The following is a 21,483-nucleotide window of genomic DNA, read 5'->3' as shown; positions in this document are numbered from 1 at the left end:
AGATGACAAAACCACCAATTCTTGAGATATTTAACTGTAATACGAATTAAAGGTATAAATTTCTTGGAGCGTTCTTACAAAGCACGTGCCAATAATTAAAATAATTAAAAGTATTTTTGCTTGTGTTGCAACATTCCGTGTTCCAGTTCTTTGTATCATCGCTTTCAAACACACAAAAAGCCCTGTTGTTGTCGTCGTATTTCTCGGGCTGTTTGAGGGCTACCTGTGCTAGCCGACTTTAGTTTTGAAGTAATAGACTTAAGGAAAGACAACAAATTCATGGACTACTGTAACTGAATAATAGGGTTGGATCGCTACTCTTATAACGCACCCGTGGCTTTAAAATGTGTAATTTTGGTTTTTGTTGTTGTTACTGCTGGGCAACAAACCAAAGATCTTCGAATACGCAGCCCCGTACGCTAGCCACTGGGCCGCGCTAGGTTCCACGAAAACGATTAAGTTTTAATACGAAGTCCTACTTGTGTTCCTTCCATGAAAGACGAACAGTTATGTAGATCTTCTTCTAAATTCACGTCAATTCTTTGGCTTCACTAACCCTAACTTCACTAGCACACTAAAAGGTAAAGAAAGTAAAGATAACATTATCATTAGTTTGTTTGTTTGTTTTGAATCTCGCGCAAAGCTACTCGTGGGCTATTTGCGTTTTGTCTTTAGTTAATAGGCAAAATAAACACTTCTCTTCTTTCAACTTGTACTGTGGTAATACCAAAGCATCCAATGAACTGTTTAGGTAGCTCTAAATTTTCACGTGCTTTTCCGACCCATCAGCAATTAGTATTTACTTTAGCTTGCTGTAAGTGTAGAACATGGATTTATTTCAAATCCAAAAATTAGTTATGCACTCGACGGTTATCACTTTAATATTCGTTTTTTACAATCTGGCAGCATTAAAGAACAGGCGTTCGCACTGGTTAGCAAGCCAGAATCTAATTTAGAGGGTTCATGGTTCAAAGTTCCTCGATATCAGAGCGTGCTCTGCAATATGGCAGTAATAGACTATCAGAATGACAGTCAAATCCCATAAATTTGTTAGAAAAGAGTAGCCCAAGTGTTGGCGATGGGTGCTGTTATTTAGTTAATTAACTGCTTTTACACCAACCTATAAGATAAAAACTAGAAGCTGCTATGCCATAATTAATTGTTTTTAACATTACGCGCGAAATTCTGAAACAAATAAAAGTTAAACGACTTCAGAAGGAATTAACGAAATAATATATGTCATATAACTTCAATATCTGTAAGGCAACTTAACGCTTATTTAATAAACGTAAGTTACTGATAAAGTGTTAACATTAGGTGTGTGCAATAAACCATAATTAATAAACATAATACTAATTCCCAATCTGTTGCACTTTGATTTCCACAAATTACAAAGTACCAGGTTGTACTGATGTATATTTTGTTTTTATATTTTAAAGTAAGCCAAAACAGCGGATTTATTTTAATAAACGCGTTTTGGTTTACTTTCAGAAAGGGTCCTAATGATGCAGAGATATGTCTGCGGACTTACAACGCTAGAACCCAGGTTTCGATACCCGTGGTGGGCAGATTACACATAGCTCATTGTTTAGCTTCATGTTTAATTATAAATAAACAATAGTTTCAGAAAAGCAACGTCCGTCATGGCCAGATGGTTAGGGCACTCGACTCGTAATCTAAAGGTTGCAGGTTCGAATCCTCGTCGCACCAAACATGCTCACCCTTTCACGCGTGGGGGCGTTATAAGTGACGATCAATCTTACTATTCGTTGGTAAAAAAAGTACCCCAAGAGGTGGCGGTGGGTGGTGATAACTAGCTTCCTTCCCTATAGTCGTACACTGCTAAATTATGGACGCTAACGCAAATATCCATCGTGTACCGTGAGCGAAATTCAAGTACATTAATTAAGTACGTTAATTATCTCCTTCCAGTGGTACAAGTATCCCTCGGGTACGAGGTATTTAAAGGTAGTCTCAAGGAGCTACTAATTCCACTAACCAGCAATCAACGTGCGCGTACTGTGAAATCACCCTAAAATTATTTCCCGTGATTTACTATGTTAATGTAAATCAGTCTTACGTTTTCTGTTAGACTATTGTCATCAGTGGAAGTACCAATAACTCAGATATCTGATTTAGGGTACGAGATGCTGAGATATTTAACATGTCCTACCCGTGGAAATAAACACTCGAAACGTTTCTCGTATGTACACTGCTGAAAACACACTTTATCAAAATAACTTACATCGATCAATTAGAAGCCCAAAGAGAAATTGAACACACGTGCACACTATTAATAGTCTATTTTTTATACTCGGCCATTTACAGCCGTAGTTTACATTTACAAAATCATTATACGTACCTTTCTGTATACGTACATATAGCACGGGTAGTTCGTATTCCACACAAGCCAGTTGAAATTTAAGTAGCTTCATGGTAAACACCTGCACGTGGACTGACGAAACACGTTCCTTGTTTTGTGTTTGTGATTAATGGCTAGTTTTGCTAGTTGTGGAGATGGTTAATAGCTGTTTCTACTTTTTTGTTGGGACAATTAACAAAGAAACCTGAGCAGAGTTCTTTCTCAAACCCCTTTATCAATAAAATGATTGTTCTTTAGAACATAAACATAAGCATCTACGTTTTACTCGTTAGAAATGCAAGATGCGTCACATCATTACATAGGTGTTTCTAACTGACGTCGTAATGAGCGACCCAATGAGCTCTCTTGGTTCTACCTACGAAATATATATATATATATATATATATATACGTTGCAGCGGCAGTCACAACGTTGTTGTGAGTGAATATCGGCCGGGTAAAATAAAAAATAAAGTTTAGAGGCTCAAACCACCGCCTTTTTCTCAGGCTTGACATATAAACAGGACTTGTTAACAAGCTTATCATGTGTTGAAGCATACCAGTCAAGAAGCCATGGGATTAATTTGGTGTGGTTCAGACATCCTGACAAAGGCCACTGATGAAATAATTCCGAACTGTATGATGTAAGACGAGGATTATTCTTAATGCAATAAAGCCCTGGTCTGTTCTGCAGAGCTCTGACTGAGCGCTTTTCCTTGTAATACCAGTTTATATTCTGATACGACAAGATTTTAAAAAACAACACAAGAAAAGCATTGTCCTCTTTAGTAATCTCGTAGAACTCTAATTTACAAGGTGCTTAAGAAGACCGACTACGTTCATTCCATAAATAGGTGTATAAAAAAAAAAAAAAAAGATTCTACCTATTTAGAAAATTTACCTTTTGTATAAAGCATATCGTCTTGTGTTTTTCAGAATCTTTCTCGCATACGTAAAGTTAAAATCGAAGGGGGAAATTAGGGTTTTTTCCCTGTACTACCTGAGTAAGGTTTTTTATTTGTTTTGAATTTCGCGTAAAGCTACACGAGGGCTATCTGCGCTAGCCGTCCCTAATTTAGCAGTGTAAGACAAGAGAGATGGCAGCTAATCATCACCACCCACCGCCAACTCCTAGTGAGATTGACCGTTACATAATAACGCCCCCACGACTGAAAGGACGAGCATGCTTGGTGTGACGGGGATTCGAGCCCGTGACCCTTAGACAAGGAGTCGAATGCCTTAACCCACCAGGTCATGCCGGGCCCCTTCAATAAGGAGATATGTCATAAATGTTTATCTTTTCACTTAATTTAGAGTTCGTTTCATGTTAGAACAAAGCTGGAAGACGAGTTATTTGCGTTGTGTTCATTTTGGGATCGAATCACATTTTCTAACGTCGTACATCCTCAAGTTTTCTTTAGCGTCATCCGGAGATTAATTTAATGTCACGAAGAGGTAAAAACGTAATTACTAATATTGCTAAAATACGACTCAAGGTACATAATTTCTGCAGTAATAATTTTTATAGGCACTTAAAAATTCATCGGAGCTTAAACTGATATTGAAAATTACAAATACTGCCACCAGGTGACACTAGTATAAGATATTTTTTGTACCAGAAAAGTACGATTAAGAAGTAGACCGGCTCGGCATGGCCAAGCGTGTTGAGGCGTTCGACTTGTAATCCGAGGGTCCCAGATTTGAATCCCGGTCGCTCCAAACATACTCGCCCTTTCAGCCATGGGGGCGTTATAATGTACGATCAATCCCACTATTCTTTGGTAAAAGAGTAGCCCCACAGTTGGTCCTGACTATATATCTTATTGATTAACGTGTTAATCCTAACTATAATAGTTATTAATTAACGGGTTGATCCTGACCATAATCGTTATTAATTAACGTGTTGATCCTGACTATAATCCCGATTAATTAACGTGTTGATCCTGACTATAATCCCTATTAATTAACGTGTTGATCCTGACTATTATAGTCATTAATTAATGTGTTGATCCTGATTATTATTGATTAATAGGTATTAATTAATGCCTTGATATTGGCTATAATTCCTATTAATTAATGCGTTGATCCTGATTATTATTGATTAATAGGTATTAATTAATGCCTTGATATTGGCTATAATTCCTATTAATTAATGTGTTAATCCTGATTATTAGTGATTAATAGGTATTAATTAATGCCTTGATATTGGCTATAATTCCTATTAATTAATGTGTTGATCCTGATTATTATTGATTAATAGGTATTAATTAATGCCTTGATATTGGCTATAATTCCTATTAATTAATATGTTGATCCTGACTATAATAGTCACTAATTAATGTGCTGATCCTGACTATTATTGATTAATAGGTATTAATTAATGCGTTGATTCTGACTATAATTCTTATTAATTAATGCGTTGATTCTGACTATAATAGGTACTAATTAATGCGTTGATTCTGACTATAATTCTTATTAATTAATGCGTTGATTCTGACTATAATAGGTACTAATTAATGTGTTGATACTGATTATTATTGATTAATAGGTATTAATTAATGCCTTGATATTGGCTATAATTCCTATTAATTAATGTGTTGATCCTGACTATTATTAGTTAATGCGTTGATTCTGACTATAATAGGTACTAACTAATGTGTTGGTCCTGACTATAATAATTATTAATTAATGCGTTGATTCTGACCATAATAATTATTAATTAATGTGTTGATTCTGACTATAATAATTATTAATTAATGTGTTTTCCTGACTATAATAATTATTAATTAATGCGTTGATTCTGACTATAATAATTATTAATTAATCTGTTGATTCTGACTATAATAATTATTAATTAATGTGTTTCCTGACTATAATAATTATTAATTAATGCGTTGATTCTGACCATAATAATTATTAATTAATGGGTTTTCCTGACTATAATAATTATTAATTAATGTGTTGATTCTGATTATAATAATTATTAATTAATGCGTTGATTCTGACCATAATAATTATTAATTAATGTGTTGATTCTGACTATAATAATTATTAATTAATGTGTTTTCCTGACTATAATAATTATTAATTAATGCGTTGATTCTGACTATAATAATTATTAATTAATGTGTTGATTCTGACTATAATAATTATTAATTAATGTGTTTCCTGACTATAATAATTATTAATTAATGCGTTGATTCTGACCATAATAATTATTAATTAATGGGTTTTCCTGACTATAATAATTATTAATTAATGTGTTGATTCTGATTATAATAATTATTAATTAATGCGTTGATTCTGACCATAATAATTATTAATTAATGTGTTGATTCTGACTATAATAATTATTAATTAGTGTGTTTTCCTGACTATAATAATTATTAATTAATGCGTTGATTCTGACTATAATAATTATTAATTAATGTGTTGATTCTGACTACAATAATTATTAATTAATGTGTTTTCCTGACTATAATAATTATTAATTAATGTGTTGATTCTGACTATAATAATTATTAAATAATGTGTTGATTCTGACTATAATAATTATTAATTAATGCGTTGATTCTGACCATAATAATTATTAATTAATGTGTTGATTCTGACTATAATAATTATTAATTAATGTGTTTTCCTGACTATAATAATTATTAATTAATGCGTTGATTCTGACTATAATAATTATTAATTAATGTGTTGATTCTGACTATAATAATTATTAATTAATATGTTTCCTGACTATAATAATTATTAATTAATGCGTTGATTCTGACTATAATAATTATTAATTAATGGGTTTTCCTGACTATAATAATTATTAATTAATGTGTTGATTCTGATTATAATAATTATTAATTAATGCGTTGATTCTGACTATAATAATTATTAATTAGTGTGTTTTCCTGACTATAATAATTATTAATTAATGCGTTGATTCTGACTATAATAATTATTAATTAATGTGTTGATTCTGACTATAATAATTATTAATTAATGCGTTGATTCTGACCATAATAATTATTAATTAATGGGTTTTCCTGACTATAATAATTATTAATTAATGTGTTGATTCTGATTATAATAATTATTAATTAATGCGTTGATTCTGACCATAATAATTATTAATTAATGTGTTGATTCTGACTATAATAATTATTAATTAGTGTGTTTTCCTGACTATAATAATTATTAATTAATGCGTTGATTCTGACTATAATAATTATTAATTAATGTGTTGATTCTGACTATAATAATTATTAATTAATGGGTTTTTCCTGACTATAATAATTATTAATTAATGTGTTGATTCTGACTATAATAATTATTAATTAATGCGTTCTTCTTTTTCATTTCTGGGACAAAATATCGCATTAAGATTGTTATTTTTAGTATTTTCAAACTAAAAGGTACCTTAAGCGATACACAAGTTCAACGTACAGGGCAGACACCCACAGGCATAGCTACCATGAATATGGTCTGTTGTCCGCAGGGAGAACAACCACTGACCAGCACTCACAGTCTAAGTGGTTGCTATTAACTGATCAGTAGCACTGATTGTCAGTATTATAGCGAGACTACAGCTGAAAGTACGAGATTCACTCAGCGACATACCGCAACCTGGAACCGTAGACCTTAACGACAGGGAGTCTGGAACGCTTTTCGTGTTGACTAACGAAACTAAGAGTGAGATTTTTACAATGTCGTGAAATCCCACTTGATGGAGGAAGCCACTGTGTTTCGACATTACTCAAGATAATCTTGGGCCTACGAATTGATGAGGGTGCAACGTTTAGAAATGAACAATACGCAGGTAGTTTCAGTAAATAAGCACATAACCTTAAAATCACAAGAGCTGTGATTAGTAAATTATAGAAACAATTCGACACACGTGGTTACATAAACACACCATCATATATATACACCATGCACACAAGCTGAAGTAACATATACATACACATGACTTAAAGAAACGCTTATTTATATTCAGCATGCTTATATTCACACGTACACATATGGGTGAGGTATTGTCAGAAACACTTAGTCAAATGGTTAGATTAAACGAGACAGCCCAATGAAAGCTTGCGTCGAAGAAGTAAAGACAAACATGCCAACAGGTTTCGCTCAGGAATTCGCACCTGTTTCACTAACAACTAAATAAACGCCATTTAACACTATAAACCATAACATCTGTTTAACTCTCTGCCAATATAATTCTCGTCAATTCTGAGCAAAAAAGTTGCTGTGTGTTTTTTTACCGTCTATGCTCTGGAAGGTACTTAACGCGTTTAGTATTTAAAACAAATATATATATTAGTGCTATTGAACTACATTATTTCTCAAATAAAGACATTGTCTAAACACGCTTTCTTATGACTAATATTAAGCTTAAAACTAAATGTATTTTATAGTAGTTGGAGTTTAATATAAGCTGAGATAGCACTGCAATCACGAGCCCTGATGTGGGCAACTGTATGTTTCCAAACCTGGTTGGCCGGAACAACTACTTATTTCACTGTGCGAAACACAAAAACTGGCATTTTTGTTGTTATAGCTTTGACAGAGTGGACACAGTTTGTTGAAAAGAAACTATGAGAATAAATTAAGTTATTCAGGCCTCTTTAACACCATATCATTGACCGTAATTTCCTATTCTTTCTTTTACCTACCTCCTCGAGTAACGGTTAATAGAACTACAATCCAATAACAAACTTGTGCTTGATTGTCATGCGCAAACCAGTTCGCTTTTTTGTAACTTAATCTCTGAATTAGCTTCGCAAGGTTGACATTCGGAGCAGAACGAGCAACCTGTGTCTTTAAATGAATCCCAGGTTCGGAGAAACCAGCCTCCAGGGGGACAAGTGGGAAGTTTGCCAGATGACAATCTCTTAACCCATCCAGGCACGCGCCATAGTCACGTGATTTGACTGCCGCCTACCGGCACCTTCCTCGTCAGTAAGATTACATCCTGCACGCGATGCCAGACGAGACGGCAGATGGGCAGCGAAGTGGATCAACCAGTGTCACGGACATTTTATGCAGTTATCACTGTTGAAATAATTAAGAAGTGTATGTGGACCCTGATGGGAGTTAAATAAACGAGTAGCTGGTGAGAATTAGAAGGAACGACCCCTACAAACACTAAAATAAAGTAATTATATATATGCATATATATATATATATACATTACATAACATATAAGTGTATGCTCTTAGTGGCTTATTCAAAATTGCTATTACGATATCGAAATGATTATGCTACAGGACTTTTATCGAGGGGTTGCTCTCGCGCTATCTGTTCGATTGGAATCTTCCTTAGAATCATCCACACGATCCGGTTATCAGTTCTGTCTTTGGGGCTTTACTGTGTGGATTCTAACAGGTAGGTTTATTCTGGTTGGAAAATATGATTGTTTAGATAATTCAGAATCTTTGTTTATCTAAAGTTATTCGCATTTTTGTTCTCGTTAAAATGTAATGCAATACCTATAAACAATTGAGCTTCAATAGAAAACATCGTAAACTGACGACCTGAATGTCAAACCTATGGAACAAGTAATTCACTGTTGTTTTGTAAGTTATGTTATGTAAACGTCTAGCGGTTTTTATTTCTACAGATGTTGCACTGCATAAAGTTATTATTTGGGTATTCAAGAAGGGTCGCTGAACTTTCCAGTATTTATATACGTATAAATATCAAGGTTACTCTTGTTTTCTATGACTAACAAAATCTATACAGATAAAGATCTTTATCGTATGTAATTTTTTTATAATATATTCAGTGATGTGCAGACAATGAGGTAAAATATGGAAAGTAGAGTTACCGCGTTATGCAATATATATATATATATTCTGCATCGTAAGATCAAATAAGCTTAGAAAACATTACATCACTACTTGCTATCAATAAGAAAAACGTGTTTGGAATCACATTTTTTAAACTCTTCTAACGTTCAGTAAACTGTGTAAAAAGTGTAACAGTTCAACAATCTCTATTATTTCCCACGTGTTTCTATATTTTTGTTTTCGAAATATTTAACAAAACTTAAACATTTAGTATAAGGGAGATGTATACAGTTCTAACAAAATTTAATTTGAATGACAAAATGAAAAATTAGTGTCAGCGTCTACGTTTACTTATACCAAAACCAAATCGAGCTATCTTGGTGAGTCTATGGGAAGGAATCGAACTCCTGATTTTAACGTTGTAAATTCGTAAACGTGTCGCTGTATAAGCGGGAAGAGCTTATTTTGACAGACTGTTTGGATAGATAAACAATTATGGAACATATTTCTTCACTGGAGCGTTACGCTTTGCAAACAAAACCTATAGGTTATGTAGCTAATTCAGCAGTATATTAATACTAATTAACCAGTATTGTTGCATTTTAAGTTCTGCTAGAGCATACGTCATTCTAATTCTTGAACGTTTATAATAGTTTTGTAACTTAGCAATGTAACTTTCATACAACATTTCGTGGTTCAGCGAAATATTTTAATACAAATATTCTATCAAGAAACATATGCTAGTCGGCCTTATCTATCTCGGATGGCTACAGATGTTTGTTTGTCATCAGAGGTGAAAGATTAAAATCACAATTGAAGAAAAATTTTTCTCGATAAGCTATTTTTATAACACAATATGTTATGTCAATAACTTAGATGAAAATGTGAAAAACACACACACACCATGATATAGCTTACCAGTTCACGGTACCTAAAGGTGTAAGCCGTATATAAAAATGAAATTGATGACTTATAATTATTAGCGAATACAGCATTTTGAAATGTTGTATTGAACCCGTACGTGGCCTGGCATGGCCACGTGTGTTAAGGCGTTCGACTCGTAATTTGAGGGTCGCGGGTTCGAATCCCGGTCACACCAAAAATGCTCGCCCTTTCAGCCGTGGGGGCGTTATAATGTGACGGTCAATCCCACTATTCGTTGGTAAAAGAGTAGCCCAAGATTTGGCGGTGGGTGGTGATGACTAGCTGCCTTCCCTCTAGTCTTACAATGCTAAATTAGGGACGGCTAGCGCAGATAGCCCTCGAGTAGTTTTGCGCGAAATTCAAAACAAACGAACGAACAAACCCGCACGGTTCAAGTCTCGGTTTAAAACGCACCACTCAAGAAAATTTGAGGATAATGGGGTTTGTTTAAATTTGCATATTCTTAAAATTTCTATTTTTTAGCATGCCTGTTGTAGAGGGTTACACTAATCTACGTAGGGTTTACACTAATATACCTAAGGTTTTTATGTTTACACACCGATGATTTTTTATGTGAAACGCTTTTGTGAGAAATGGCTTAAATTATGCAAAACAAATGTCGAGTTTTGAATAATGAGTAAGTGCGTTTACTGTTGAGATAACGTTATCTTTATGAATTAATTAATTAATTTATTGCTGGTATTCATAATGTACAAACTGTTAGAAACGCATTAACAGAGATAGAAGTTAGCAGAGCCGTAACGATGGTCACATCCAGACTGAGGTGGGAGAGATCACGAGGTTGTCACCAGTAAGTCAGACCAGGGTCACAGAAGGAATACAAGTGCAATATAAGACCAATATCTGCAGAATGTAACCGTTAGAAACTGCATCAGCAGTGCTAGGAGTCACCAGAATAATTTTCAGCAAGCTTATAGAGTACGTATATTTTGCTCAACAGTGAGAAACGTGATCCACAAGACTTCATTCACGTTTAGAGCCTCTGTGCTAAGCCGATGGCATCGAACACCCCGGCTGGGGTCTATACAGGATGTAGTTGTTTGAAAATAAACAAAAAGGTGCACAATGGTCTATCTGTGCTCTGCCCACCACGGGTATCGAAAACCTGTTTCTCGTGTTATAAGCCGGCAGAACATGCCGCTGTACCACTAGATGTGTTTACATTGGAACGTGTCACACTGTGAATCCTTCAGCAGTGGAACCCTATGCTGTTCGCAGAAGAGAGCTGGTTTTTCAAGCGATGGATGCATGAGAGTCTGGAGACGTAGAGGAAAGCGATGTCAGTCCTGTAATGTTATTCACCACAATGACTTTGAGGATGGTATAACCATGGTCTAAGGTGGCATCTGCAAGCAGTGGCGTACAGACCAACAGGTGGTGGATGGGTGATCTTTGAGAGCAAGACGTTACGTGGATGATATCCATCTACCAACTGTGGTTATCAGCAGGATAATCCTTCTCATAACGTTGCCAAAATTAAGCAATATTTTTTTTTTTACGATGAAGAAATGGAGGTACTAGTTTGGCCTCTTACGTCACCAAAACTAAATCTGATTGCGCTCGTGTGAGACCTGCTAGAAAGAGACAAGTTGTTACTGCGACTGTCAGAGACGACCTCATCTAGAAGTGGAATGTGCTGCCTCAGCAAAACGTAGAACATGAGTAGAGCTATCACAAAAAATAAAGAAAGACCTAATATGTTAACTGCTCGGCATGACGAAGTGGTCAGGGCGCTCAACTCGCAATCTTAGGGTCCTAGGCTCGAATCCCCGTCCGTCTTATCAAACATTCTCGCCCTTTCAGCTGTGGGGGCGCTATAATTGTGTGGTCAATTCCACTATTTGTTGGTGAAAGAGTAACCTAAGATTTGATGGTGGGTAGTGGTGACTAGCTGCTTTCCCTCTAGACTTACACTGCTAAGCGCAGATAGCCCTCTTGTAATTTTGCACGGCATTCAAGATAAACAACTATTATGTTAAGTTTGTTCACCTTAAGTTTATTGGAAATTTTTTGTTAATTTTGCTTTTTTTTTGTTATTTGTGAATACATTTTCGACATGCTTGGCATTATTTATCTGTTATATTTGTAACAAACACGTTTCGTTAGCACATAACTTCTCTCCGTGTTTTTCTTTTTTGATGCTTTGACAAACATATTAAAATCTCATTTGTTTTTAATTTTTACATATTTCTAATGGTCTGATTGATTGTTTGGAATTAAGCACAAAGCTACACAATGAGCTATCTGTGCTCTGCCCACCACGGGTATCGAAACCCGGTTTCTAGCAGTGTGGGTATACAGACATACTGCTGTGCCACTAGGGGAATTTCTTATGGTTCGCGAGAATCACGTTTTTGAATTCAAGAACAGATAGTTAAACACGAATTAAACTTTGAGCTCCATTGAGCCCCCATGATATGCTAACCCAAATATCCGCTTATTTTCAACAATTTCTCTTATCTTAAGGTTTCCAGCAGTTTGATCAATATAGTAAGTAGGCTTAGCAAATAAAAACAGAATTTTATCAGCACCAAATTCACTAGAAACACTCGCCAGATCTTTATGTGGTATTAATCTCTTGACTCAATATTCCGTTGCATCAAAAGTAGTGAGGCCCGTTATGGCCAGGTGGATTAAGGCGTTCGACTCTTAATCTGAGGGTCGTGGGTTCGAATCCCCGTCGCACCAAACATGCTCGTCCTTTCAGCTGTGGGGGCGTTATACTGTTACTATCAATCCCACTATTCATTGGTAAAAGTGTAGCCCAAGAGTTGGCGGTGGATGATGATGACTAGCCTTCCCTCTAGTCTTACACTGCTAAATTAGGGACGGCTAGCGCAGATAGACCTCGTGTAGCTTTACGCGAAATAAAAAAACAAACTTTCAGTAGATTTTGTAAATGAAAAACTGACGAGTTGCAACGAAATAGAAGTTTCGAAACTGTTATATTTTTTACCCCCAGAACCAAAAATTATTGTTTGAAATTTATCATTTAATATTAACTAAATACTCGCGTGAGGTAAAGATTAATTTTTTTTCAGATTTATTTTTTATTCTATATTATGATGAATTGATATCATAAATAGCTTATTTTTGAATTTCGCGCAAAGCTACACGAGGACTATCTGCACTAATTTAGCAGTGTAAGACTAGAGGGAAGGCAGCTAGTTATCACCACCCACCGTCAACTCTTGGACTACTCTTTTACTAACGAATAGTGGATTGATTATAACATTATGACGCCCCCACGGCTGAAATTGCGATCATGTTTGTTGTGACGGGGTTTCGAACCCGCGACCCCTCGGATTACGAGTCGAGTGCCTTAACTACCTGGCCATGCCGGGCCCATTATAAATAGAGAAAATTAGTATGTTTTAAAATGTTTACGGTGCTATTCATAATTAGTTTATTTGTTAAACTTCGCGTAAAACTCTTCCATGGTTAACTGCGCAAGTTATTTTAAAATTTGCTCTAATAGATTAGATGGAGGGCAGCTAATCGACCCCAAAACTCTCGGACTACGACGACCCAACAATTAAAATAGCGAGAATCTTCAGTGACGGGTTTAGATCCCGCCACCAGTAGAGTACTAGTAGAGCGACTTAATCATTAGGTAAATAATCTCAATAACAGAAGTCCTATGATCTCGTCCGTTCTCTGTTAGGAGCACGCGAAAGCCAGTTACTGCTCATCTCATAATGCTAACGTTATTACATAGATTGCAGGAGAAGCTTTCGTTGTCTTATGCTCTAAGGTTCTTCAGTGAATGATTGAAACGGAGTACGGTAATTTACATATATGAATTTTAAAACTGCTTAAAAGCTTTAAAGTGCTATTACATGTATAGAAAGTGAAGCTTCTCTCTGTATTATATTCTGACTTTATTCAGCAAATGATTGAAACGTAGTAAGGTAATTTGCATATATAAATTGTGACATTGATCTGAAAGCTGTAAACTTAGTAAACGCCAGAATGCACAAGTTACACTGGTGACATTTTCTATTCACGGTCAATAAAGTTCTCTGTGTGCGAATAGACACAGAATGAAGTTTATAACCTCTCAGTATTTACGAACTCAGCACTGTTTTAACTGTAATAATATAACACCGAAGTAAAAATGTGAAGTCATCTTCACGAGACAACAAATCTTCTGGCAAATTACTCTAACTTTTATCACGAATGGTTTAATTTTTTAAGTGTCTGTCACTAAAAGGGTTAGTGGCTATTGGTATTTCACTAATCATTTAATTATAGGTTAGGAAGGAACAAAAAAGAAAATAACAATGAACTAGATATAATTAAATCCGAAAGCCATTTTATTTTAGGTATAGTTTTGTGATGACGAGAAGTTTGTTTATTTGTTTTTGTAATTCGCGCAAAGCTATACGAGGGCTATCTGCGCTAGCAGTTCCTAATTTAGCAGTGGAAATTTAGAAGGAAGAGAACTGGTCACCACCACCCATCGCCAACTCTTGGGGTACTCTTTTACCAACGAATAGCGGGATTGACTGTTACACTATAACGTCCCCACGGTTGAAAGGGCGAGCATACTTAGTGTGACGGGGATTCAAACCCGCGAACCACTGATTACGGAGGACGAGAAATCCACTTGAAGTAAAAATGTATTCTCAAGACGGCTGGTATGGGTATTAAAACTTTAATTAAAATAAGGTAGACAACAACGTTTCGACCTTCTGAGGTCGTCTTCAGGCTGCTGAAGTAATTCGTGACGACCAGAAACCCACTTGAAGTAAAAATGCATTCTCAGGACCTGAAGATGACCTAAAAAGGTCAAAACGTTTTTCTCTAATTTACTTTAATTAAAATGCTAATAACCACACCAGCCGTCTTGAGGTACTGGTTACAAAATACAACGATCACGTGAACTTGGAAAAACGTCAGTTTCACTTCCTGAGTCTCAGAATTAAATCAGTTGGTTTATTTTTGATATTTGCGTTGTTTAAATATGACTCACATTAAAACGCATCCACTCAAACATCTTAAGTAAAATATTACGTAAATCTTAATTTTTTTACGGGGTGTGCGAAAAACTTTTCATCTTACACACGATGTCTGCGTAAGTTTGTCGTATTTCTCACGATGTCTGGTTTTCATGCACACAAGCAGTTCTCATTTTTAAGTGATGTAGTGTCTCATAAGAACTCAAAATAAGCTTTTACGAGTACCAATCTGTTTTGTTAATTGTTTAGTACCTTCTAATAAGTTGTCTCTTCTTAAAAATGGGATTTTCAAAGCTATTATATACTCGTCTTTTAAGACAACAGCGCTTTCTGCGGAGATTCTGAAAATTATAATTTATCCTAATGAGTAGCATTTATTTCGTTTTATTTAAATAGCTTGGTATGTTTTGCTCATTTCAAGCTAAGCACAAATCTACACAAAGGGCTATCTGTGCCATGCCCATTACGTATCTAAACTTAGTTTATAACGTCGTAAGCCCAGAGATATACCTATCCCACTGTAGGTCAAGTGGCTTGTTTTCATAACAGCAAAGACACGTGTTACTGGTTTCTATTCAAAACGTTACTCAAAATAAACTATAAAAAGTTTTTATTTAGCGTGTGTCAGTTTATTCTTTATTACCCTTCCCCCCCTACCCAGTGGCACTTACAACGAGAAAAACCGGGTTTCGATACTAGTGGTGGGCTGATCACAGATAGCCCTTTGTATAGCTTTGTGCTAAACTACAAACAATTAATTTACTTTTTATTAGTATTTAACCGACTTCATCCTTTCAGACATGGTTTTATAACGATCAGACGCACATGCGTAGTAAGAACCAGTTATTCATACCAGTAATTGTTCGCTTACAAGGACGTCTTGGTCCCGGCATGGCCAAGCGTGTTAAGGCGTGCGACTCGTAATCTGAGGGTCGCGAGTTCGAATCCCCGTCGCGCCAAATATGCTCGCCCTTTCAGCCGTGGGGGCGTTATAATGTGACGGTCAATCCCACTATTCGTTTGTAAAAGAGTAGCCCAAGAGTTGGCGGTGGGTGGTGATGACTAGCTGCCTTCCCTCTCGTCTTACACTGCTAAATTAGGGATGGTTTAGCGCAGATAGCCCTCGAGTAGCTGTGTGCGAAATTCAAAAACAAAACAAAAATAAGAACGTCTTCGTCTGTACAACTCTGTGTTTGAATATCACCAGACAGAGTAAAAGAAAAACAAACGGTAAACTATGCAACACTTCTTAGATTTCTTCAAGGCTAATACATTTATGTATTTGAAAAAAAGCTTTTTTAATTTCCCTCTGCTCTGGATGTATTAATACCTATTTGAAATTGGAATAATGAAACCTACTCTTTAGTTTAAGGACGTTTGATTTCTAAACGAAATTTGATTGTTATGTTTTTAGTTAGAGATATGATTAATATGTAAAAATATATTTTTTATCACTTTGACGTAAATTTAATTAAATTTGTTCCATGTGAAGGACTGTTGTATACGATAAAAATAAATGTTTACAACTATAAGTGCATTTTAGTAGAAAATATGTTGGCGGTGGGTGGTGATGACTGTCTTCCCTCTAGGCTTACACTGCTTTAATTAGGGACGGCTAACGCAGATAGCCCTCGAGTAGTTTTGCGCGAAATTTCAAAACAAACAAATTTCACTTTGTGCGAAATTCAAAAACAAAAAACAAAATATGTTTTAATTTGCAATGAGTTGTTTTCTTTCAGTTCACATGTACATCATTTAAAAAGTAAAGTAATTGTATTTTTATTTATTTTGCTAATATTTACAACCGATACAGAAAAGGTCCCAGAGGTCTGAATCAAAACAAAAACACGATACTCTAAATTTACCTTTCAAACTTACAAGTATGGCTTTTGTAAATAGTCGTTTTTTTATCAGTTAGTTCAGCGTGTATATTTGCGTTCCTCGACAAATACGCGAAAGATATCCTGTTCTCACTTTAATGTCGGCCCGGCATGGCCAAGCGTGTTAAGGCGTGCGACTCGTAATCTGAGGGTCAAGGGTTCGCATCCCGGTCGCGCCAAACATGCTCGACCTTTCAGCCGTGAGGGCGTTATAATGTGACGGTCAATCCCTCTATTTGTTGATAAAAGAGTAGCTCAAGAGTTGGCGGTTGGCGGTGGGTGGTGATGACTAGCTGCCTTCCCTCTAGTCTTACACTGCTAAATTAGGGACGGCTAGCACAGATAACCCTCGAGTAACTTTGTGCGAAATTCCAAAACAAACAAACTCTTTAATGTCTGTTTTATTAACAGTATTGGATATGATAAACTAAATACATTTTAGTGTTCCATTACTTTCCACACTTTGCATAATGATATAAGTCCAGGTAATTTGTGTGTAGAGTTAATGATAAGGATTGGAATTGTCCTACACTAGTACAACAAATAACACATGTTGATCAAAGTGTATATTTAACTGGATCTCTCATGAACTTAGATTCCTAGATAATATAATTTTCTCAATACTACGTTTATTTATCATCTGTTATAGTTCGGCTATGTAATATGAAGACTGAATAGTGGCCAATGACACTTTGTCTTCACTTATATAATGTGTAGGTTTTTCTCATAATGAATAGAAAGACGTACACGTCAACAGTATATTTAATTGGATGAGATGTTTAATAAATACGATGTTTATTATTATATCTTTATTGTAAAAATTAGGTTGCATAAGTAGACTTATAACAAAGTCGATCTAGCCTCGTAAGAAATAATGAGCCAAAGATACCCAACCGACGAACAAATGCTTTCTTATCAATATATGTTTCAGTTTTATTGAAATGGATCTCCCTAATTTCAATGATCTATTAAATTGATTATATTAATTACAAGACTGACATTTAGTTGTAACCTACGTGAATAGTGTTCAGAAGGTTTAACGATAATTATGTAATATTTCTGCAGTTTCCTATCGATACATGAATCTTAATACCAATTAGATCGGGTCTAAGGCAGAATAGTAGGACTTATTTTCAATGATCTAAGCTCTTACGTTTAAAAATAGAGCCGCGCTATTATCCGATAACCAATGTGCTCTGCGACTTTTGAAACTGTTTTTATTAGACAGTTAAGGAAGTTATTAAAGACGTTAAGTCCAACGTAGCTATTAAGCGAGTATCCTTAACAAAAATAAATGAAATCAAAGTAATTTGGAAATAGTTGTATTTCTAACTTACTGCGAATTGTGTCCATTTCTTATTCATGTTTTAAATACGTTCTTACATAAACATCATCTCGTCAAGCCCCCCCCCCCCCAGTGGCTCAGCGGTATGTTTGCAGACTTAAAACGCTAAAAACCGGGTTTCGATATTCGTGGTGGGCAGAGCACAGATAGCCCATTGTGTAGCTTTGTGCTTACTTTGCAATAACAACAACGTTTCTGAACATAGAGATACAGATAAAATAAAATTGATTTGTATATTTTGAGAATGAAAATCGAGACAGCTTATCAACTTATTTTTACTTACGCAACAGTCTCATTATTTCATACAATTCACCTTTGCCAATGGAAAACAAGGTTCGGAAAAGGGATTGGAAAAAAATCAGCTCATCATCTTACCAAGAAAACCTGGTTTAACGTGAAATTTATTATTATAAATTTGCAATCTAGTAATATCTTATGATTTAAAAATACATTTACTTGTAATTAACCGCTGTCAACATAAAATAATGTTGTTTTTTTAATTAAAACATTGACTAAAAAGATGGTCCCTCAAAGCATTATTAAGCTAAAATGATAGTCTTCGAGCAAATAATGTAGGCCCCGGCATGGCCAGGTGGTTAAGGCATTCGACTCGTAATTCGAGGGTCACGGGTTTGAATCCCCGTCACACCAAACATGCTCGCCCTTTAAGCCGTGGGGGTGTTATAATGTGACGGTGAATCCCACTATTCGTTGGTAAAAGAGTAGCCCAAGAGTTGGCGGTGGGTGGTGATGACTAGCTGCCTTCCCTCTAGTCTTACACTGCAAAATTAGGGACAGCTAGTGCAGATAGTCCTCGTGTAGCTTTGTGCGAAATTCAAACCAAATCAAATAATGTGGCTTAAAGGATAATCATTGGAAAAATTATATATCTCAAAGGATGGATGGTCCTTGAATAACTTGTGTAGCTTATGGCAAAGAATTATATAATATGCCTTACAGCTTGGAAATAAGATGTTTATAGCACAAGAAAATTGGTCTAAGCGTGACGTAGTTGTTAACGTCTTAGGCTATGGATCGTAAAATCTAGAGTTCGAGACTCGATGTCATTAAATACATTTCTCATGTTAGATTTCTGTGTGTTATAAAAGTAACAGTTCTTCCTATCATTCTGTCCCTGAAGAAGAAAAGTCAGTCTTTCGAAAGCGCTCGGGTTTTCACCATTTTGTATCAAGACTTTAACTTACATCATAAATTCGATTTAAAGCTCTTGTGACGAATTTTGTTGATAACTGGATGTTTTCCATCTAGTCAGTTATTAAACATTGGAAATATTATATATGAACCTTAATGACCTATGACCTTGGGGCTAGTCCACGTAAATACGAGGGCTTTTCAGGTTAAATTTTTCATTTATTTAAGATGTGTGTGGTAAAACATCTTATGCTCTTACAGAAATAATACAGACGAATTATATAGTTCAGCTCAGTGAACATAAGGTTGTTAAGGGATAACTAATATAATTGAACTGTGCTTAGGGCAGGAAACACGTGGAATTTATGCCTAAATTGTCACGAAGGTTTGAAATTTGTTTTTAAATACACATTCGTTGGATGATTTCTTAACAATTCACTAAACGCCTTTTTAAAAGAGTTGCACAGCACTTGCTAACACTGCATTCTCTTTCAGAAAACGTATCTCATTTCTTTCTTTAACTATATTCTTTGAGTATGAAAAGTGTATATTTTAACATCTGTATCAGAGGATGGTTCTTTGTTCGTTGCATAGTAATTTTATTGAATTTTCACAGCCTAGCACGTGCTTTTCCATGAAATTGAAGATTTTTTTTTTATGAAATCACTACTGAAGAGAACGTCTATTCCACCCAGAAGAATACAATATACAAGAGCATTGAGTAACGTCCAATCAAACTGCAGTATCGAACACAAATATATATATATATATATATATATATACACACTACAGTGAATATAAAGTTTTGCTCATGTGTCTCTTTTCTTACACATAAGAACTAAACGGTCTTAGTAGACATTATTTAAGCCTAAAATCCAAGGCATGATTCGTTTACTTCTGGTAGACGTCTTGTATTTTTCCTCGCTGGGTTTGATAATATGATAAAATCATACATTGACCGGCTTAACTTAAGTTACGAGCCTCAACAATAGTCACTGTATTATATTCCTCATGAAATCCTTAAAGGATGAATTCTGTTCAGTCCTGGGTGGGTAGGTTATTTTCAATAATATTCCACTTTAAACCGTTTGTCAACAAAATATATCTGATTAATGTTGTACTAGAATATAAAAGTACAGTCGCATTTGACTCTGGACACAAAAGCGAAGATTTAACAACAGAATGTAGATCCATCAGCAAAAAATTATATGGACACTTCTATAGGAAACATATATAATTGTGATTTTAAGATGTGCCAAACTTTATAGAATTTCATATTTTTGCCTGTCGCCATTTCTCAATTTCGATTTTGGCTAATTTGCGTTTGTTTGTTACTAAAGACAAAGCTACGCAACGAACTATTTATGCTGTGCGAAAATGGGTATCGAAACCTGGATTTTATTGTTTAGACTCATCCTTCAGCCATTTAGAAAGGAGAAGTCTTCATTGACATTAGTTACCTAAGAATATTCTCCTCTCTAACTCTTTAATTGAGATATTCTCAGTTCCCAAATGACCCAGCGGTATGTCTGCATACTTACAACGCTAGAAACCAAGTTTCGATACCCGTGACAGACAGAGCATAGATAGTTCACTGTTTGGCTTTGTACTTCACTTTAAACAAACAAACAAAGATCTTTTTAGAAAGGACTAACAATCAAAACAATTCGTTCTTACAATGTCCATATTGTTCATAAATGGTAACGTATAATCTACATTTAAATTTTCCTTCTGGGCAAATTTTTCAACCGAAAGCCCTACATTCATGGTGTACTGTTATTTTCAGTATATTTCGCAGAAAAGACGAAAAATTGGTTCTATTCAATTTTTACCGTCTATTTGCTCTTTTGTTTGTCTTTTGCAAATATGTATTGAACATTTTACATTTCTATATGAGAGTATAGAGATTAAATTGCATATGTTACATGTTGGGGCGTTTCAGATTTTTATGAGGAAAAAGAACTTTTATATTCCAAACAAAAAGTATGAAAGAGTGCATGCTGTAACGATTATGTATGATATTTCAGTTTCTTGGCTGATTTAAAATTAGA

General features: G+C 35.1%; 1 protein-coding gene across 2 annotated transcripts in view; it reads left to right on the top strand.

The window, feature by feature from the left end:
• The first annotated feature begins 8,315 nt into the window (after positions 1-8,315).
• LOC143222439 (neurotrimin-like) overlaps positions 8,316-21,483 on the top strand; it is a 133,583-nt gene continuing 120,415 nt past the window's right edge. For both annotated transcript variants that reach the window (XM_076448965.1, XM_076448964.1), the window contains exon 1: positions 8,316-8,745. In XM_076448965.1, coding sequence (XP_076305080.1) covers positions 8,613-8,745 — 133 coding nt within the window. In that variant the 5' untranslated portion in view covers positions 8,316-8,612. The remainder of the gene's footprint in view (positions 8,746-21,483) is intronic.

This window comes from Tachypleus tridentatus, chromosome 8 (genome assembly GCF_004210375.1).
Source record: "Tachypleus tridentatus isolate NWPU-2018 chromosome 8, ASM421037v1, whole genome shotgun sequence".
Lineage (NCBI taxonomy): Eukaryota > Metazoa > Arthropoda > Merostomata > Xiphosura > Limulidae > Tachypleus > Tachypleus tridentatus.
The sequence above is the reverse complement of the archived record's forward strand: the minus strand, read 5'-3'. Positions and strand labels throughout refer to the sequence as shown.